We start from the raw sequence: 20,426 nt of genomic DNA, 5'->3' as shown, positions 1-20,426 counted from the left end.
CGGACTAGCTCAAGTTCACTTACATTCCTGCCTAAATTGTTCCTAAATTTCATTTACATTCTGTTGCTGTTGTTGCCGCGTTCTCTCTGTCTTAGAAGGTATGTTCTGGTGAATGAAACACCCTCCACAGGGGAGCTACGTCCCTGGGAGCCTGAGGTCCGCGGGTGGGGGCGTGTTACCAAGCGCTTGAAGGATGTCTCTAGGGAGTGGTTCTCGCCGTCTAGTTTTCTCTGTGCTGTGTTTGGGGGAGTCTCAGGAGAAAAGGCATTGTTAAGAAGTAGGAGCAGGGCTGCTGTTGGGAGTTGCATCTCCACCCAAAGACATGCCAACAGGTGAGTGAAAACTCCACTCAGTTACAGCGCACTGGGGTCAACAGTCCCTCCCGCCGGGGGTCAGCTCTGCTGAGGACCCTTGTGTCTGTGCTGGCCGCTGGTGCTGGCTGAGTGAGGGAACGACAGTGTCAGGCAGTGAAGCTGTGCCCGTGGGTGGTGCTGGCACGCTGGGGAAGGGCCCCAAGGCCCGAGGTGGTGAACAGGCTCCGCTCTGGCCCCACATGACTGCTCTGAGCCTCTGCCATGGCCGGTCTCCTCTGTAAAATGGGGGCATTGTGAGGACCTGCCCGGAGAGATGTGTATGGGGAGCAAATGAGTTGGGTCAGTAAAGCCCTGCCCTGGCCACATGGGGTGTGCCCGGCAAGGGTGAGCGGCTGCTCCTTGGTCTGGAACATTCTGTCTTGAGTTGAGTTGGGGTGGCTCCTTTGTCACAGCTCCCCTGTGACTGCCACAGGGCCTCTGGGAGGTCTGATCTGTCTCATGTCGGAGGGCCCCTCAGAGCTGTTCTTTCTTTGGTTGTGGCTTCTAGAAGTTTGCAGAACAGGTCTCTGGCCAAGCCAGGCTCAGAACTGAGCCCCTTGCATTGGGAAAGGCAATGGGTCAGCTCTGGGTTTCCTTCTGTTTCCATTGCACCTGAAGATGGCAGGGAGAGGGGCGCTGGCTGGTGGCTGTTCTCACTGTCCCAGTGCTTGTTGACCAGGGAGTGACCTCTGGCTTGGGGGCCGCGCAGACCCTTTGAGGGAGCAGCCCTCAGGGAAGGGCACTTGTTTCTCATTCATGCTTCCATGGAAACAAGACTTGGCGTTGGGGGACATGAGCCGGTAACGTGCTGGGGTGTATCTTTGGGGTTGGGTGATTTTGCTGCTCAGCATGGATTGTTAGGGTGAGGATGCCAGTTGTAGTCTGTATGTCCTCCTTCCATGGATTCAGTGGGTGCCCCAGGCTGCTCTCTGCCCCAGAGGTTGGGGTGTGTCCGGGGGTTCTGGCTCCCTGGACTGAGTGATGAAAGCTCAGGTGGGAGGCAGGATGATATGGTCTCAATGGCGTCAAGGCAGAGAGTGTGGGGCGGCTCCGAGTGTGGGGTAGGGGGGGAGGTGGGGGGACTCACAGGAGCACAGGGAGCTTGGGGATCACTGCCATCTCACTCTGGGGTGGAGGTCATGGCCGCCTTACCTGGAGCCCCTGCTCCCCTCCTGTGACTACCCATGGAGCCCTGGGCCACTTGACCCTGAACACCTCTTTTGGCCAAGAGTTTAATTGTGATCAAGAGCCAAGGCGTTGTTTGGTAACCAGCAAATGAGCCGTCTGGGCTCTAAAGCAGCGAGCATGCGCCAGCGACAGGGTCCTGTGGATCAAGGTCACAGAAGAAGACAGTGGTTGTCTGTTAAAAACACTGAAATCACTGGAGGGGAATGTGTTCTGCCCTATGATACAGACACATGAATTAACTTGCAGAATGTGAATAATATGCAGTCTGCAAATATAAGGGGGTGACAGGCATCCTTTATGTGTCCCCCCTTCCCTCTGCTCCCTCTCTGCACCCTCACCTCCTGCTGCTTTGGATCCTGCCAACATCACCCCCTCCCTCCCCTCAGCTTCCAGAGGGACCTGCTGCCTGGCGATCTTCTGCTGTGTTCCCTGAAATCCTGCATGGACGATTCATGTGCTTCCTATGGGTGGAGGCACCTTGAGTTTCTGCCTATTGTTGGGAGAAGGGTCCCTTTCCCGTGCCCGCCTCCCCTCTGGGTCCTCCCTCTCTCCTTCTATCTCTGACCAAGGCTCCCACCTCAGGATGTGCTTCGGACACTCGCTTGACCATTTTACGAAAGGTTGCACTTTGTATATTTCTGCACTTAAAAAACATCGTGGTAAAATACACATGTCATAAAATGTGCTTTTCTAACTATTTTTCAACACGTGGTTCAGGAGCATTAAGCACATTCATGTTGTTGAGCAACCCTGCGTCTCCAGAACGCTCTCATCTTACAGAACTAGATAGACTCTGCAGACTCACTAACTCCCCACCCCCGCCCCAGCCCCTGGCAGCCCCTATTCTATGTTCTGTCTTGGAATTTGATGACTTTCAGCACCTCATATAAATGAAATTATGCAGTACTTATTTTTTTGTGACTGGCTCATCTCACTCAGCATAATGTCATCAAGTTTCATCCATGTTGTAACATGCATCAGAATCTCCTTCCTCTTTTAAAGTGAAAGTGAAAGTGTGAGTTGCTCAGTCTTGTCTGACTCTCTGGAACCCCTTGGCCTGTGGCCTACCAGGCTCCTCTGTCCATGGGATTCTCCAGGCAAGAATACTGGAGTGGGCTGTCATTCTCTTCTCCAGGAGATCTTCCCACCCCAGGGATTGAACCTGGGTGTCCTGCACTGCAGGTGGATTCTTTACCTTCTGAGCCACCAGGGAAGGATGATACTGTGTTGTGTGGATGGACCACAGTTTCTTTGTCCTTCTTTCGCTTCTTGATGGGCATTGGGTTGTTTCCACCTTTTGTCTGCTATGAATAAGGATACCTGTACTTTTAAATTGGGTCTGATTCATTAACTGACCTGCTTTAAACACTTAAAAATATGATGAAAGGAATACATAAACTTTTTCAGAAGTATCAAACGTTAGTGTGTATTTGTGATGGGAAAGGTATAGAAAACCTTAAAGAGGGGAATAAAGTAATATGTGATTACTGTCTACAGACATACATATATAGGCCACCATCAAAAAGTACAAATGATAAATGCTGGAGAAGATATGGAGAAAATGGAGCCCTCTTATACTGTTGGTGAGACTGTAAATTAATGCAGCCACTGTGGAAAACAGTATGGAGGTTCCTCAGAAAACTTAAAATAGAGTTGCTATATGATCCAGCAATCTCACTTCTGGGCATATATCTGGAAACGATGAAAACTCTAGTTGGCAGGGATACATCACCCCAGTGTTCATTGCAGCACTATTTACAATAGCCAAGACATGGAAGCAACCTAAATTTCCATCAACAGATGAATGGACAAAGAAGATATGGTATGAAAATACAATGGGATATTACTCAGCCATAAAAAGGATGAAATAATGCCATTTGCAGCAACATGGATGGACCTAGAGGTGATCACACTAAATGAAGTAGGTCAGATAGAGAAAGACAAATGTCATGTGACTTTTCTTATATGTGAAATCTAAAATAATGATACAAATGAACTTATTTACAAAACAGAAATAGACTCACAGACATAGAAAACAGACTTATGGTTAGCAGAAGGGAAAGCTGGGAGAGAGATAAATTGAGAATTTGGGATTAACAAATATGCACTACTATATATAAAATAGATAAACAACAAGGACCTACTATGCAGCCCAGGAAACTATTCAATATCTTGTGATAATGTATAATGGAAAAGAATCTGAAAAAGAATATATATATATCTGAATCACTTTGCTGTGATTCAGATATATGTATTGAATCACTGAATCACTCTGGAAACACGGAAAATCAATTATACTTCAGTTAAAAAAAAAAAAAAAAAACAAGAACAGAGTACTGCTCCAAGAAAAAAAGATATATGTATATACGTGCAAATGCATCAGTTTAGTTCAGTCGCTCAGTCGTGTCTGACTCCTTGTGACCCCATGGACTACAGCATGGTAGGCTTCCTTGGTCATCACCAACTCCCAGAGCTTGCTCAAACGCATGTTCATCGAGTTGGTGATGCCATACAACCATCTCATCCTCTGTCGTCCCCCTCTCTTTCTGTCTTCAATCTTTCCCAGCATCAGGGTCTTTTCCAATGAGTCAGTTCATCACATTGGGTGGTGAAAGTATTGTAGCTTCAGCTTCAGCATCTGTCCTTCCAGTGAATATTCTGAACTGATTTCCTGGTTTGATCTCCTTGCAGTCCAAAGGACTCTCATGGGTCTTCTCCAATGCCGTAGTTCAAATGCATCAATTCTTTGGCGCTCAGCTTTCTTTATGGTCCAACTCTCACATCCATACATAACTACTGAAAAAACCATAGCTTTTGGACCTTTGTCAGCAAAGTGATGTCTCAAATGCATATATTTTAAGTAATCTTGTCATCAAATGGACTAATAGTATGCAGTTTTGTAAGTTGTTATATGTTGTTCTTTTCACCTACAATGTCATGATTATTTTTTAATTATTAAATATTCTTTTTTGTTTTTATTTCCTTCTTCTTTTATTTTTTGATTTCCTTTTAAATAATCTCTGACAATATGATTTTTTTCTCATTTTATATGGATGAGCAAGAGATTATTTAACATTCTCATATTCTTGAACATCTGGTGGTTTCTTACTTTTGTCTGTTATAAATAATGTTCTAATGAGTATTCTTGCAAATAAAGCTTTGCTTCCATCTTTGATTATTTAGAGTCAGACACGACTGAGTGTCTGAACTCTTAACTCTTGATTATTTTGCTAAATAGATTCAAAAGTGGCATTGCTGGGGCAGAAGGTGGATATGGATTTCTTTTTGAAACGTTAAAATTTTGTTTTGTGTTGAGATATAGTCGATTAACCATGCTGTGGTAGTTTCAGTGAACAGTGAAGGGACTCAGCCACGCGTATACGTGTATCCATCCTCCCCCATACCCTGTCCCATTCAGGGTGCCACATGACATTGAGCAGAGTTCCCTGTGCTCTACAGTAGGTCCTTGTTGGTTATGGATATGTATATTTTTAAGGCTCTTGATACACTCTAAGTTACAGAGACAACTGTCTCTCAGCTGCACTGACTGATAACCTTCCAGTAAGATAGTGTTCTTTCCAGCATAGTTTCATCAGCACTGTGTCTCACATCAATTGTTTTTTTTTAAGCTTTAAAATTGGCTTTTAAAAATCTAAGACCTGTACCTCAATATTTAAATAATCATAAAAGTTTAGGAAGAGACAGAGAAGACCAAAACCAGAGAGATGACACAGATGGGGATGTAAAGGGGCAGATGCCCCCTGGAGGTGTGTTTTTGGGGGCTGGCTTTGCCTTCTTCCTACTGTGGTGGCCTTTGTTCCAGGGCCTGTGGAGAAGCCTCTCCAAAGAGGTGTGATGCTCCCCTCTTTAGGCTGGGTTTCCACTTACCTGCTTGGCGTGGGAGCTGGGCTGGATGCCAGGGGCTTCCCTCCCTCTCTGTCCTCACCCTCATGGAGCTTACGGTCTGGGTGCTTCTCGATAGGGATGGGACTTCCCTCTCATCTTCGCAGCCCAGCCTTTGTTTCTGCTTATCGCTGCGCCATGCTCACAGGTGTGCCTGAGTGTTTCCACATGGTTCAGGGTGTTGTTTATGTCGTTGAGTTGCTCAGTCGTTTCTGACTTTTGGGACCCCGTGGACTGTAGCCTGCCAGACTCCTCTGTCCATGGGATTTCCCAGGGAAGAATATTGGAGCGGGTTGCCATTTCCTCCTCCGAGGGGATCTTTTCCACCCAGGGATCGAACCCGCATCTCTTGTGTCTCCTGCATTGCAGGTGGATTCTTTATTGCTGAGCCATTGGGGAAGCCCATAGTTCAGGGTAAACATAAGGAAACAAGAAATGACGCAGTTGGCTGTGCTCTCACTGGACAGGAAGCCGTGGGGAAGGGAACAGATGTCACCCTGCCTCTGGCAGCCTGTGTGCCCTGGATAGCTGAGTTAGGAAATTTGTTCCTGGAGGACGTTTGGGGAGGAATTTGGACCAAATGAAATTTGCACTCATTTGATCTGTTTAGCATCTGGGCTTGGGCTGACGGGGGCTCTGGCTCTGAGTCCCGTCAGCCCTTGGCCTGGACCCCCGTGGGCGAAAGGGCCCTTCGGTGGTTGTATTTCCACGGGTCATCCATCTGAGCCTCTCGTGTCCAGGAGATGCCCTCCGGAAACCCCGCCTGCAGAAATCTCTGATGTGCTACCTGGACGATGTGTTCTTCACGCTGTATCCCTCGCTGGAGAAGTTTGAAGAGGAGCTTCTGGAACTCGTGATCAGCGATCGCTTCCGGGAGGTACAGTCCAGGGTTGGGGAGTTTAGTCTGAACAGTGGGGAGGGAACAGCAGGCAGACTGGGAGATGCCAGCCTCCTGAGCCCCCGATGTGGGTGGTCACAGTGATGCCTCTGTTTCTGTCTTGTCTCTGTGCCTAAAGAAGGGCACTAGCCCATTGTCTTAACTTCACTGCTGAGAGGATGCTGTTAACCTGAGACATTAATTAACGTTCACTTTGACATATCTTAGGGGCTTCCCTCATAGTGCAGTGGTAAAGAATTAGCCTGCCCATGCAGGAAATGTGAGTTTGATCCCTGGGTCAGGAAGATCCCCTGGAGTGGGAAATGTCAACCCACTCTAATATTCTTGCCTGGGTAATCCCATGGACAGAGGAGCCTGGCAGGCTACAGTCCATAGAGTCACAAAGAGTCAGACAGGACTGAGCGACTAACACACACACACACACACACACGTTAATGTATCTTATGTGTGTGTTAGTTGCTCAGTCCTGTACAACTCTATGTGATCCTGTGGACTGTAGCCTGCCAGGCTCCTCTTTCCATGGGATTCTCCAGGCAAGAATATTGGAGTGGGTTGCCATGCCCTCCTCCAAGGGATCTTCCCAACTCAAGGATTGAACCTGGATCTCCTGCATTGCAGGTGGACTCTACCATCTGAGCCACCAGGGAAGACCTAATGTATCTTAATCAGTCCTCATTTAAAATGAAATTAGATCACCAAATGAGCTTAGGGAAACCTGTAAAATAGTCTGCATTTACAAGGGACACTTTGAGAGTATATGAGGATATTTCCAAGGAGAAAACTATAAATTTCAACCACTTTGGCTCACTGAAGTGGTTTTCTGGGAGGGGCACTTCCCCAGGCACTGCCCAGGTCTTCCTGCCTGCGTGACACCTTGTCCCCACATGGGCCCATGAGCACATGGCCCACTTTCCCATGTATTCCTTATCCGGATCCTTGCACAATCCCTCTCAGGCTTCAGTCTCAGATCTGCTGTCCTGCCCAGCCACCCTGCCAGAGCTGCAGGCAGTGCCCCCAGCCCCCTGCCCAGTGAGCTCTCTGGAGCATCACCCTGCTTTGTTTCTCTGGGTGCTTGGCCTTGAAGAGGACCTGGTACCCTTACCTGTTAACTGGGGGACTGTCAGTTCCTGTCTGGAGTATTTGCACCAGGAGGACAGGGACTTAGTTCAAGTCAACACTGCACAACACTGCACCTGATGTGCCCCAACAGTTGGCATGTTGTTTAGTCGCTAAGTTGTACCTGACTCTGCGACCCCATGGAGTGCAGCACGCTAGGCTACCCTGTCCTTCAGCATCTCTTGGAGTTTGCTCAGATTCATGTCCATTGAGCCGTTATTTGTGAGAATAAATGATTCAGTCACCTGGTGCCCATCCTGATGTTAGCAAATTATGAAGCTTGCAAATGATTTATTGCATACACACACAAATATGTGTTCATGCATGAATAAGGTGGAATTTTTTAAAAGATGGACTCTTTTATTTTTTTTCTGCTCTCTACCCACTCTACTGCAATACTTTGGCCACCTGATGTGAAGAGCCGACTCACTGGAAAAGACCCTGATGCTGGGAAAGATTGAAGGCAGGAGAAGGGGGCGACAGAGAGTGAAATGGTTGGATGGCATCACCAACTCAATGGACATGAGTTTAAGCAAAGTCCGGGAGATGGTGAAGGGCAGGGAAGCCGGGCATGCTGTAGTCCGTGGGGTCACAAAGAGTCAGACATGACTTAGTGACTGAACAACAGCCCATTCTTGAAAATGTAGCTCCATGTAACATAGTCCAACAAGAAACAGAAATGCAAAGCAGAGAATTGAAACAACAGCAAACATTTTCTTGGTATAGTTCCTGCTGTTTTCCTGTTGCTCAGAGTAGATTGTCTGACTACTGAGATGTTTAAGGGTATCATTGTTGAATTTTATGTGTTCCCGTAAAGATCACTTTATTACATATTTCTACTCTCTTTGTATTTTTGTTCCCATTCAGTCAGCAGATACTGTTTCTGTCCCCATTTTATTTTCATTACTCAAAGACTAATGGGCTGCATTTAGGTCAGTTCAGCATGATTAATGGACAATGAAGAAAACTCAAAAATTCAGGGATCATTTTGCACCAATCACACAATTTAATAAACAATAATAGCCTGGAGGAATATCCTTGCCCATTTGTTAGCATGCCTGTACATTTTTTGTTAAGATGAAACACTTTAATATCCAGAGATCACTTTGGGGCAGATTCCATTTTTATTGGATTATAATTACTGCTGCCCCATCCACCCCAAGTCTCAGGTGTCTGAGTCAGGGGAGGGCAGAGGTGTTGACACTCTCTGTGTTCAGCCTCTAGGCACCTCCGCCACTGTGTCATTGCCTGCCATTGACTCTGGGGGTCCCTACACCTCAGAGCCCCAGATGCTGTTGGAGGAGCCAGGTCCCCTTGTTGCTAGTTTGCTGCATCTTGAGAATCATAGCTCAGCCTTGGAAAGTGAGAGTTAGCTGATTCGGGAATCTAGGGGGTGATTCCTCTACAAAGTGATGCTATTTGAGGAACCCCTAAAGTACCAAGAAAGTGTCCTAAGGGCAACCTGCCCTGATTGGATGGTACTTTATTAAGCTCCTTGGGTGGGCTTCCCTGTGACTCAGAGGGTAAAGAATCCACTTGCAATGCAGGTGACCCGGGTTTGATCCCCGGGTTGAGAAGATCCCCTGGAGAAAGGAATGGCAACCCACTCCAGTATTCTTGCTTGGGAAATCCCATGGACAGAGGAGCCTTTTGGCTACAGTCCATGGGATTGCGAAGAGTCGGACATGACTGAGCGGCTAACACTTCATCATATTTTCATTAAGCTCCATCTGGTCTGGAATGCCTGACACCTATAGTTTTGTCTCCCTGCTGGCCTCTCCGCCGGGGGCTTTTCTGGCGAGCTCCCGCCCCTGCTCTGCGCTGGCCTCACTCTGTGCTCTTCCTAGGCAGGCGGCCTGCTGGACGGCGGTGACCTGGAGATCCTGGAGCGGCGCCTGTGTGTGGGCGTGCACAATGGGTTGGGCTTCGTGCAGCGGCCGCAGGTCCTCGTGCTGGTGCCCGAGCTGGAGGTGGCCTTGACGCGCTCTGCCAGCTTCAGCCGGAAGGTCGGCTCCTCTTCCAAGGCAAGGTATCTCCCCCTGGGGCCCTGGGTTTGGCCCCCTGTGGAGTTGGGTGTCAGGGGTGGACACCCGACCAGGGATCAGAGTGAAAGGCCATTGCTCTCCCACGTGAGGGATGCGCTCTCCCACCTGAGTTCTTCCCCGGTGCTGCTGTTTCCTCCTGCTCCGTCATCTGGTCCACAGCAGACCTCAGCATCCTGTGGTTGGAAAGATCTTGTTTTTCTGCCTAGATGGTTTTGGGGTTAGTGTTACAGATGCTTCCAGCTGTGGAGCCCCCACATGCTTCCCTCCGGAAGTGTCCTGTGACCCTCACGTGACGGGGAACCGGAGGGCAGGAAGTTCTGCCGCTAGGTTCAGTCCCGGGCTCCTCAGATCACCATCAGGGATGTCCCCCAGGGGTGCCACACGTGAGGCTGGGCAGAAGCTGACCTTGGAGGGGGCGCCCCCCTGGAGACCCTCCGTCTTCCCCTCCCCTTGCTGGCAGTTTGGCCAAGTGTTGATTGCGGCACCTAAAAAGCACTCTGGTTTGGGACATTACCTTGGTGGCCAAACGCCCAGAAGAGCATGGGGACACTGCTCAGGGGGACTCATGCAGCAGCAACACCAGGGGCCCCAGGGCTCGAGCTGATGAGGGATGCTGGGTGCCAGGCAGCGGGAGCCACCACCTGACTCACCCCTTCTCCTTGTTCTTGGCCCAGCTCTGGAAACCAGGCTCTGGTCCTGAGAAGCCGCCTCCGACTCCCTGAGATGGTCCGTCACCCTGCGTTCGCCATTGTCTTCCAGCTGGAGTACGTGTTTAACAGCCCCTCGGGGGCGGACGGCAATGTAAGAACCACTGGGTTCCCACCCAGCGATGGGCTCCTTGCATGGAGGATAAGCATAGTCACCATTAATATTCTTCTGGTTAAAAGCAGTGTAATTATTATTAACGGTGTGGATAACAAGCATGGAACGTGACTAGAAATCGCTTCTTTCTGGTGATAGCTCTGTTCTGATCATTTCCTTCTTTATGGAAACAGTATGTTCTGTTGGCAGATGGTGTCAATAGTTCAGAAGGCAGCAGGCTTCATGATTGCATTAATTCTAATTATTGAATCAATAATTATTTTGAAAAATGAGGCCATTTTAGTGCATTTTTCAAATGATTCGAAGTGTAGTAAAGCTTGAATCTGCACAAGAGATGGATATTTTCTTTGAGTGGACCTTGTACGTGCCTGTCTTAGAACCAAGAGCAAGAATTTATAGGATTCAGTTGGAGAAAAAAAGGTAACAAAGAGACATCATTTACATCGTTGATACAGATTTTTTGGAAAATCCAAACCACGCTATTCTTAAGATTCAGGTGTTTGTTTGAAAAAGCAAATATCATTATTTATTTATTTTAAAAAAATTTTAAAACTTTGATATTGGAGTATAGTTGATTAACAATGTTGTGATAGTTCCAGCTGGACATTGAAGGGACTCAGCCATACACATACATGTATCCATTCTCCACCAAACTCCCCTCCATCCAGGCTGCCACGTAACACTGAGCAAAGTTCCCTGTGCTATACAGTAGGTCCTTGTTGGTTTTCCATTTTAAATATAGCAGTGTGTACATATCCATCCCAAACTCCCTAACTCTTCCCTCCATTCTTCCCCTCTGGCAACCATAAGTTCATCCTCTAAGCCTGTGAGTCTGTTTCTGTTTTGTAATTAAGTTTATTAGTATCATTTCTTTTTAGATTCCACATATAAGGGATGTCATATGATATTTATCCTTCTCCTTCTCTAACTTACTTCTCCAGTATGACAATCTCTAGGTCCATCCATGTGGCTACTAATGGTATTATTTCATTCTTTTTATGGCTGAGTAATATTCCATTGTATATATGTACCACATCTTCTTTATCCATTCCTCTGTCAATGGACATTTACGCTGCTTCCTTGTCTTGGCTATCGAAAATAGTCCTGCAATGAACACTGGTGTGCATATGTCCTTTTGTACTAAGTTTTTCTCCGGGTATATGCCCAGGAGTGGGATTGCAGGGTCATATGGTAGTGGTAGTAGTGTTAGTCGCTCAACTGTGTCCAACTTTTTGCGACCCCATGGACTGCAGCCCACCAGGCTCCTCTGTCTGTGGGATTCTCCAGGCAAGAATATTGGAGTAGGTAGCCGTTCCCTTCTCTAGGGTATCTCCCTGACCCAGGGATTGAACTCGACTCTCCTGCATTGCAGGCAGATTCTTTACCATCTGAGCCACCAGGGAAACATATGGTAGCTCTACCGAAAAAGAAAAGATCATTTAACAAGCAAATTAAGAATAAAAAAAAGGCCACAAGACTCTTTCTGTGGTGGTCAGTCTGCTTGCATCACGCTGTGCAGCTGATGGAAAAACAGGGGACCTAGGGTGGTCCTGGGGTGCCTTCGGAAGGAGGATGGGGTGTCGGCACAGCTGCCATGTTAGTTCTTGGTCCCCTCTGATGTCTGTTCCCCATCGTGTAGTCAGGTGAGCTGACCCAGAGGCAGGTGTTCTGAGTGCAGCCAAATGAGTGACCTCCGCCGTTGTCCTCACAAAGCTGTTGTTTCCAGCTCTGCTTTTCTTTCTTTGTTTCCAAAAGTTTCAGCCAAAATGAAACTCTGTGCAGATAAGCTTGTCTGCATGGGGTGGGCAGAATGGGCTTAGGGTGGGGTTACAGAAGGAGGGAGGGGCTTCAGGGACTTCCCCACTCTGGGGAGGTGCAGGGTGCCCCTGCTATCTTGGGCATGGGCTGGGGTCGATGCAGACGGAACCCCTGGAGGAGCAGCAGGCCTGGTGCCTCCATGGGGGGCTCCATGTCACTCACCACTCATTTACATGTAGATTGTGTCCCCTCAAGAATATTAATTATGATCCACTTGCTATTATAAAGTCTATGTGCTGAAACTGATATGACTTACCTGACACTTGATTATTATTATTTTTTAACTCTTCTTTAAAATGCTCACTGGCTGGCAGGTGGGTCCGCCACGCATTGTTGCCTTGTGGAGCTCTTGAAATGTGGCTTGTAATAGCTCATCAATTCTTTTTGATGTGGAGGTTTATCTTAACATGGAATATTGGATTCCATTTTACTGTCATCAAGTGTACTTTCTTCGGTGTAATCTGGAGAGGAAATGTTCTGGTGTCTGAAATGATTTTCTGCACAAATTACTTGCTGCGTGAAGCAGCGAGTACGGGTTAGCATTCTGGTGGTGAGCGCTGACTCAGGCATTCCTGTCACGACCAAACTTAGAGGTAGCGGAGAAGACAGCCCTGATGCTGCTGGCCTGGGCTCTCCTTCCCTCCCCTAAGTGTGTCCCAGGAGGGGACGCGGCCACGGGGGCTCCTGCAAGGTCAGGGCTCGGCCTTGGAGGGGGCGGGTCGCTGCTGGCTTGCTCCTGCTTCTCCTCGAAGTCCATTATGGAGCGTGTTTTTGGGTGCATTCAGCCTGAAAATCCCCTTTTCCCTTTTCTTTCATTTTAAAAAGCTCTGTGGAGATTCCAAGTGTCAACAAAAGCAGTGTTGTTCAGTTGCTAAGTCGTGTCCGATTCTGTGTCCCCCTGGACTGCAGCAGCACGCCAGGCTGTTCTGTCCTCCACTTATCTCGCGGAGTTTGCTCAGATTCATGTCCATTGAATTGGCCATCCAACCATCCCACTCTCTGCCTCTCTTTTTAACTCTTGCCTTCAATCTTTCCCAGCATCAGGGTCTTTTCCAATGAGTCGGCTCTTTGAATCAGGTGGCCCAAGTACAGGAGCTTCAGCTTCAGCATCGGTATGATTTTGTGGGAATCACAGACAGTCAGTCCATGACATCACATAAATGCTAAAACATGTTTTGATGGAGTTAAATTTATCAGTCTCTTCTTCTCTTGCATCTGGATTTTGAGTAATAGTGAAAAAAACCTTTCCTTACTCCTGTAGAAGAAGAATTCATCCATGTTTTCTCCTAGTATGGGTGCAGTTCCCATTTTTATGTTTAGATCACATTTGTGGTGTGAGGAATATATCTAATTTCATCTTTGTACAGTGGCCGTCCAATTGTCCCAATGCTACTTATTATAAGTCCTTTGTGCCCAGTGATTTTAGCTTCTCTTAGTCATACATGAGATCTCTGTTCACACATGAAGGAAGAAATGACTACCCGCTCCATTACTCTTGCCTGGAGAATCTCATGGACAGAGGAGCCTGGTGGGCTACAGTCCATGGGGTCGCAAAGAGTCGGGCACAACTGAGGGACTGAGTGCACCCCCCCACCCCCCCCACCCCCGCTCCTAGACCTCTGTTCTGCCCGGGGCCGCTCCGTCTGTTCTGTGTAGTGGTGGGGGCCCTGCGACTGCTGGGTTACTCGGTGGTGCAGCAAACTTCAGCCCCTCTCCATCATGGCTCCTGTAGCTCTGCCTGCATTTGCTTTTCCAGAGGAACCTCAGTATCAACAGGTCTGGCTCCATAAAGAGAGTTTATTGGTGTTGTTTTTGGGAGTGTGTTAGGTTTATTAAATAACTAGAGAGAATTGACATGTCATGGAAGTTGTGATGACCTAACTGGGAAGAAGGGAAGTCTTTCTGCTTGTCCACTTCTGTTTTTGTGTCTTTTGGGGGTGATTTTAAAATAGGATGGTTTGTGCCCAGTTGTGTCTTACTCTTTGCAACCCCATGGACTGTAGCCTGCCAGGCTCCTCTGTCCATAGGATTTCCCAGGCACAAATACTGGAGCGGGTAGTCATTCCCTTCTCTAGGGGGTCTTCCCAACCCAGGGATCAAACCTGCATCTCCTGCATTGGCAGGCAGATTCTTTACCATTAGTGTGGCCCGGGAAGCCCCTAAGTGGGTTTACAGTGTAGATTTTAAACAGCTTGAATAGCTCTTACTAAGTTTACTCACAGATATTTAATTTTTGTGCTGCTGTTTTAAGTGGAATTTTCTCTCCCATGCATTCTAACTTAACCCTGTGGGTTTTCTTTTTGTGTATAGTCATTAAACAGTTTTTTTTTTTTAACCAGCACCTTCTATAGCTTTTGTTATATATCTCACTGTTTTTTAATTTTTTTAAATATTCATTTATTTGGCTGTGCCGAGTCCTAGTTGCGACATGTGGGATCTTTAGCTGTGACATGTGGGACCTAGTTCCCTGGCCAGGGATGGAACCTGGGCCTCCTTGTGCTGGGAGTGTGGAATCTTATCCGCTGGGCCACCGGGGAAGTCCCCCTCACTGTTTTTTAAATTACACTTTATTTTGACATCATTACAGATTCACATGCAGTTTTAAGAAATAAGCAGAGTGATCCCATGTCCTTTTTCCAGTTGGCCCCAGTGGTAAAGCTGTTAAGTCCAGCTTTAAGTCCAGCTGGCCCACTTCTTCTTCCAGGTCTTGCGTGCTCTGCACAGCCTCTGCCTGGCTGACCTTGGGGCTGCTCCCCTCTACCCTCCCCTCTGTGTCCCCCCCGCCTGCCTGCGTGTTTCTGTGTTGTCCATTCCCCTCTCGCTGTGCTCAGGATTTCTTGGTGCTCTGGGGATGGAGTGCTCTAGGCTGTGGGCAGCTTCCATTCTTCCCCCAGTGCACGTGAGCTGCCTTCTCCCGAGACCCCTAGGAGCCCTTCATAGAAAAACTAGGACTGGCTTTCATTCCCAGGGGTAGCTGCTACACCTACATCCCAGGCCGCGGAGTTCCCTGCACTGGGGTCACAGGCCTGTGGAGTAGAGGGGCCAAGCCCATGGGAAGGGGTGCCAGGTTGCCAAGCCTGAGCCCCATTGTCACTGGCTCTGTAGAACCCAGTGGGAGATGCGAGGAGGGAAGCAGACCCAGGCAAGGGGCAGATTCTCTGGAGAAGCTGATGCAAAGGCCCTGGGGTGGCCACACGCTGGTCTCTGGGCTGCAGACTCTGAAGGGCAAGAGGCTGCCCACCTGTCTACTTCACCACTCCCAGCCCCACTCATGATGGTTTCCCTGTTGCTCCTTTCAAGCTTTATTGAGTTGATACCTTTTTTTCCAAAGAGGACTAGAGTGTTACGAGCCCTTTAGCCAGCATGCAGAGTAATTCTAGGTTGTAGAACTTTCTTAAAACCATACCCCATTGTTTTTCATTGCACATGTGTATGTTTAAAAGTGATTACTGTACTCCATAGAAGGAAATGAAAATATTGCCTGCCAAGTGATTACTGTGCTTTTAAATGACTCTGTGTATACTGTGTCATATACGAGCAGATTAAACGACTTTAATTACACGTCCTTAGGTTTCCTTTTCCAGCCTGGATATGTGGGGAGGAAATTATTCTGCAGCAGCTGCTGAGTTCACTGTGTGTCTAGTTTGGAAAAGGTTTTGGCGTATAATCAATCCGTTTCTGGAAGGAATGACTTTGGGCTGATGGTATGTGGTCAGTGAGCCTTCTCTTTGCCCAGTGGTCCTGGGGGCCCTGTGCTCCTTGGCAGGAAGGAGGACAGAGACTCTAGCCCTGAGTGTCCGTTTCTTTCCTAACTCTGCCCCTTGGATGGGTTTCAGGCTCTCAGGCCTTGTGAAGTTCTCTGTGGTCAGGCACCCAGGGTGCTGTAAGGAGAACATGGAAACAGTCACCTTAACCTTAGGTGTTGCCCGTTGCCCAGCCCTGAGACTCCAGAGCTGCTGGCTGCCCATGTGGGCCAGCCTGGCTTCCATGCGGGTGGAAGCATCTTGGTCTGTGCTGCTGGGGTCAGGCCTGGGCCCACCCTCCATGGGCGGCTGCAGCCCCTTCGTGGTTGGCATTTGTGAGCTTTGTGGAGTGTCGCGTGGGCCAGTGCATGAAAGGGCCTGTGCCCACCTGGGCCGGGCTGCCTTCTGCCCGGCTTCTCTATCTGTCCCAAGGTTCCTAAATCTCTCCCTGTCTCTCAGCTCCCTTGTCCCCCGCCTCCCACCCTGTGATGGGCCTGCTGTCGGGGACATTTGGACACCTTCTAACACTGCAGTTTGCTTTTCTTGTTTGTGTTTACCAGGGGCCCTGGTGTGGCCGCCCCCATTGAGGGGGGCCAATTCTGTCTCTGGAGGTGGCCTCAGGCCAGGGGAACCCCCACCCCATGGGTGCCCCATCACCTCTGCAGTGTGTTTCTGGGTTTTGGGCTGTGGTACCCAGAGTTGGCATGGAGGGGGCTCAGCAGGTGACACAGGGCCCCGCCAGGAGGAGAAAGTTCTCACTGAAGATCTAGACAAAAGTCAACTTTGTGAAACATCCAGAAATGTTTACCTGCCTCGAGGGGAGTTCTGAGCTGGTCTGGAGACAGAGGCCGAAGGGAGTCCCTCCCTCAGTTTCCTGGGGTGGCCTGAACAGACTGCCCTGAACGACTTGGCTTAAAACAGCAGATGTTTATTCTCTCACAGTCCTGGATCCAGAATTGATTCCATTTGGCTGAAATCCAGGCATTGGGAGGGACTTGCTCCCTCCGAAGTCTCCAGGGAGCATCCTTCCTGCCTCTCCTAGCTTTCGCTCCTGAGCTTCAGCCACATCTCTCCAGCCTCTGCCTCCGTCTTCACGTGGCCTTCCCTCTGAGCGTCTCCCTCTGTTTTTCTGTCTCAGGTCTCTCTCTGTCCTGCTCTTGTACAAACACCTGTCACTGGGTTTAGGGCCTCCCTGGATCATAAGGTCTCATCATCTCATAGCACTCAGTTACCTCTGCATGGACCTTTTCTCTGAATAAGGTCACAGTCACAGAGTCCAGGGATTGGGGAGTGGACATGCCTTTTGGGGGCCACCATTCAGCCTATTCTGGGGACCCTGGGTTGCAGCATCTCGAGGGGTCAAGTGTCTGTGTTCTGTGTGCCCCTTGCCTGATGAATGTCAGCATGCACTTCTGTTCCATGGCAAACCTGACTGGTGATCCAAGTGTATTCCTTCGGCCTTTTGTGTGTTGTCTCCTATTGTAATTGAAAATGTGAATGGGAACAATTCAATGTGTGTGTGTGTGTGTGTGTGTGTGTGTGTGTGTGTGTTTTACAGTTTGCATGAAATCAAAACCACTTTGGCAGGATAAGACACTTTAAAGTAACAAATATGATCTCACCCACTAGATTCACAGACAGGAGGAGGTTTGTCATGTTGATGGATGAAATACCGCTCTTGCTCTGCCCACCTGCTTGGCTGCACCTGGCCTTGTCCTCGAGCTGGGGGTGGAAGTTGGGAGTGTGGGCTTAAGGTGGGTCTCGTTTTCAGGCATTGCCCTGGCCTGTTGGGAGAGAGTACAGACTAGTAAAGGGCCAGTGGATTGCCACCAAGCCGTTGTCCCATTGAAGGAGTGAGCCATAACTCACTGATCTTCCCTTCTTGTTAGAGATGTTGAAACAAAGAGAGGGAAGTGGCTATTTGTTTATTTGACATCTGCTTCACACAGTGAAACACTGTATTGACCGAGGACAAGAAAATCAACAGAAAGCATGAAACCTGGAAGCTGGGGATCAGTTGCTGCTTTTGAGAAGTTAAGCCAGAAGGGACTGGTACAAATAGCATGAAACTGGGGGCACGTGTTTTATTTTAACTTTGATCCTATAGTAAACTTATGAATTTGGGGGAGATGGCTATTTACATAAGTAGTATAGGTATCACTGAGTCCTTACAGTTTTTTTTTTCTGGCCAGTTTTGTGAATACATTTAGTATTTTTATTTTTAATATAATTGTGATGCTATTCCTTAATTTGGCTTTTAAACTTTTTCTGCTTGATTTATCTATTTGGCTGCACCAGGTCTAAGTTGCAGCACATGGGATTATCGATTTTCATTGCAGCCTGCAGGACTTTAGTTGTGGCAGGTGGGATCTAGTTCCCTGACCAGGGATTGAACCTGGGCCCCCCTGCACTGGTAGCATGGCATCTTAGCTACTAGATCACCAGGGAAGCCCTTATCATTTATTTTTTAAAAGGCAGTGGATTTTTTAAGCAGCTTTTTGCTGATAACACTGTGGTTGCTCAGGGCCATTTTTTTCTGTCACCCGGCCGAGGGATGGGAAGGGCAGGTACCTGCTGTATATTTGACAGACACCAGAAGTGCGTATTTGACGCTGGAAGTGCGGCACATAGACTCACGCTTAGGATTCTTACTTGGTTGGTTCTTGGCTTGTATTTCCAGGATGTGGGTTTTTGCTTATTGAACTGACCTAAACCCCTGCTCAGCCCTGTGACTGTGCAGAACACGGTGGTATCCTAACTGGTAGTCTGAAATGGGTTTGGCTCCAGTAAAGGATCAGAAGAGGCCAAAGTGGGTGGTTTGAGGTCCATTTACGAGGGAGCCTCAGGAAAGAGAGGTTAATTCACAACCAGACACTGATTCTGGATGTTCCCCATGTGGATACAAAGGATGTGTGATGGCTGTCATCTGGAGCAGTCTGGAAAGACTAACTTGGATGAAACTTGAACTTCCTGTTCTCTCCTCTCCCCCTGCTTATTTCCCCAACCAGGGATCAAACCCACACCCCCAGCAATGGATGTGTGGAGCTCCAACCTCTGAATCGCCAGGGAAGTCTCAGCGCTTCCTGTTCCTTATTGTGTGCACACACCCTCTGCTGGTGCACACACCAGTCGACCATCAATTCATCTGTGTTGGATTCCAGCCAGAGTCCGTGTGTGTACATGTGTGATCTGCCTTGAACCTGAGTGCACTCAATTCCTGGCTGTGACAGTGACACATGGCTCACTCGTGTCCAGTCAATCAAGCAGGGTCTGTTGGGAGCCCAGGGCACACTTCTAGAGCTTTCCCGGGCTCTGTGGTCCCAGACACAACTTAGGTCAAAGTATTCCCATTGGCATCATCTTTCCTTGGGGACCCTGTTCTGCACCATTGCAGACAAGCCTTGGCTTCCATTCCTTCTGAGAGTCTGAGATCCCCTCCTTGCAGATTGTCTGCTTCCCTGTGACCACGGCCTGAGTTGGAGGGCTGCTGGGTTAGCTCACGTGGTTGGTGGTCAAGAGGGATGGAGGGCTGTTGGTGAGGAACCATCCGGTCCTTTGCTCTCCTAGTGCCCCAGGGTGTGGAGAGCATAGAGAAGGAAGGTGCTAAGTTTGGTACTGATCAGGGTTCTTGGCCTTCCCTGATTAATAGAAATTGATCAGAGGCCAGATAGGAAATCCAGGCAAAGCTTTATTGGGGTTCTGGCTGGTTGCAGGGGGGTGAGAACAAGCAACAACTTCTCTTGCTTATTCCCCAAGTACTAGGTGAGCTGCTTCCTTTTATGGGGTGAGGGTCAGAGCAGGTCTAGGGGTCGGGCTGGAGGAGTGGCTTAGGTGGTTTGCTCACCCCTTGGTGGTGTTGTGTGCAAGGGGTGTGAGTAGTACCCTGTTTTTGCTCCTGGCTTTTTGCAAGTGGCAGTTGGGTTTTTGGTCTTTTTGTATCTTGTCCATAATTTGCCCCAACTGTGCATGCATGCAGCTGTTTTTTAGTCCCTTATAGTTTTTTTGTATTTTGTTGCTGGAGGAGAGGTCTGTCCAGGTGCAAGCACTGCAGCCAAGGGTCTCAGGTCTCAGGTCCCAGGTCCCAGCCCCAGCCTTCTCACGACCATGTTCCATTTCACACCTGCCGCCTTCAGGTGGCTTCTCCCCCACACCCCCAGGGAGGCTGGGAATCTGGGGTGGAGGTGGATGTGGCTGCTGCCCCGAGTCTGGGCTGACTTCGGTTGATGCCACTGGGCTCTTGGGGTGGAAAGCGCTGTTCCTAGGCTCCCGTCTCACCTGCTGTTGTCGTGTGCCCGGTGGCCTCTGGTTGGGAAATGGCCTTCCTGGGGGTGCCGATGTGTCTCCTGTCAGGGAATGAGCCAGTGTCTCTGGAGCTGCCTTAAGAGGGTAGATCATGAGTCTTGTTGCCCAGCCGAGCAGGAATGTCAGGACCTGACCAGGACCCACTCCGTGTTCCACTTTATTCTTGCTTCCTTTTGAATAATGGATGAAAGTGCTTTCTTTAAAATACCACTGACTCAAGCCTTGAAACTGTATTTGT

At 48.6% G+C, this 20,426-nt stretch overlaps 1 protein-coding gene across 5 annotated transcripts in view; it reads left to right on the top strand.

The window, feature by feature from the left end:
* NPHP4 (nephrocystin 4) overlaps window positions 1-20,426 on the top strand; it is a 133,262-nt gene that overhangs the window by 34,595 nt on the left and 78,241 nt on the right. For all 5 annotated transcript variants that reach the window (XR_014053643.1, XR_014053642.1, XM_081490312.1 and 2 more), the window contains exons 7-9: window positions 6,185-6,321; window positions 9,306-9,487; window positions 10,178-10,304. Coding sequence is in view for 3 of the 5 variants with exons in the window: in XM_081490312.1 (XP_081346438.1) it covers window positions 6,185-6,321; window positions 9,306-9,487; window positions 10,178-10,304 (446 nt within the window). In the remaining 2 variants the exon portion in view is untranslated. The remainder of the gene's footprint in view (window positions 1-6,184; window positions 6,322-9,305; window positions 9,488-10,177; window positions 10,305-20,426) is intronic.

Source organism: Giraffa tippelskirchi, chromosome 5 (assembly GCF_054371585.1).
Source record: "Giraffa tippelskirchi isolate mGirTip1 chromosome 5, T2T-mGirTip1v1.2.pri, whole genome shotgun sequence".
Lineage (NCBI taxonomy): Eukaryota > Metazoa > Chordata > Mammalia > Artiodactyla > Giraffidae > Giraffa > Giraffa tippelskirchi.
This window is presented reverse-complemented; position numbering and strand designations above follow the sequence as displayed.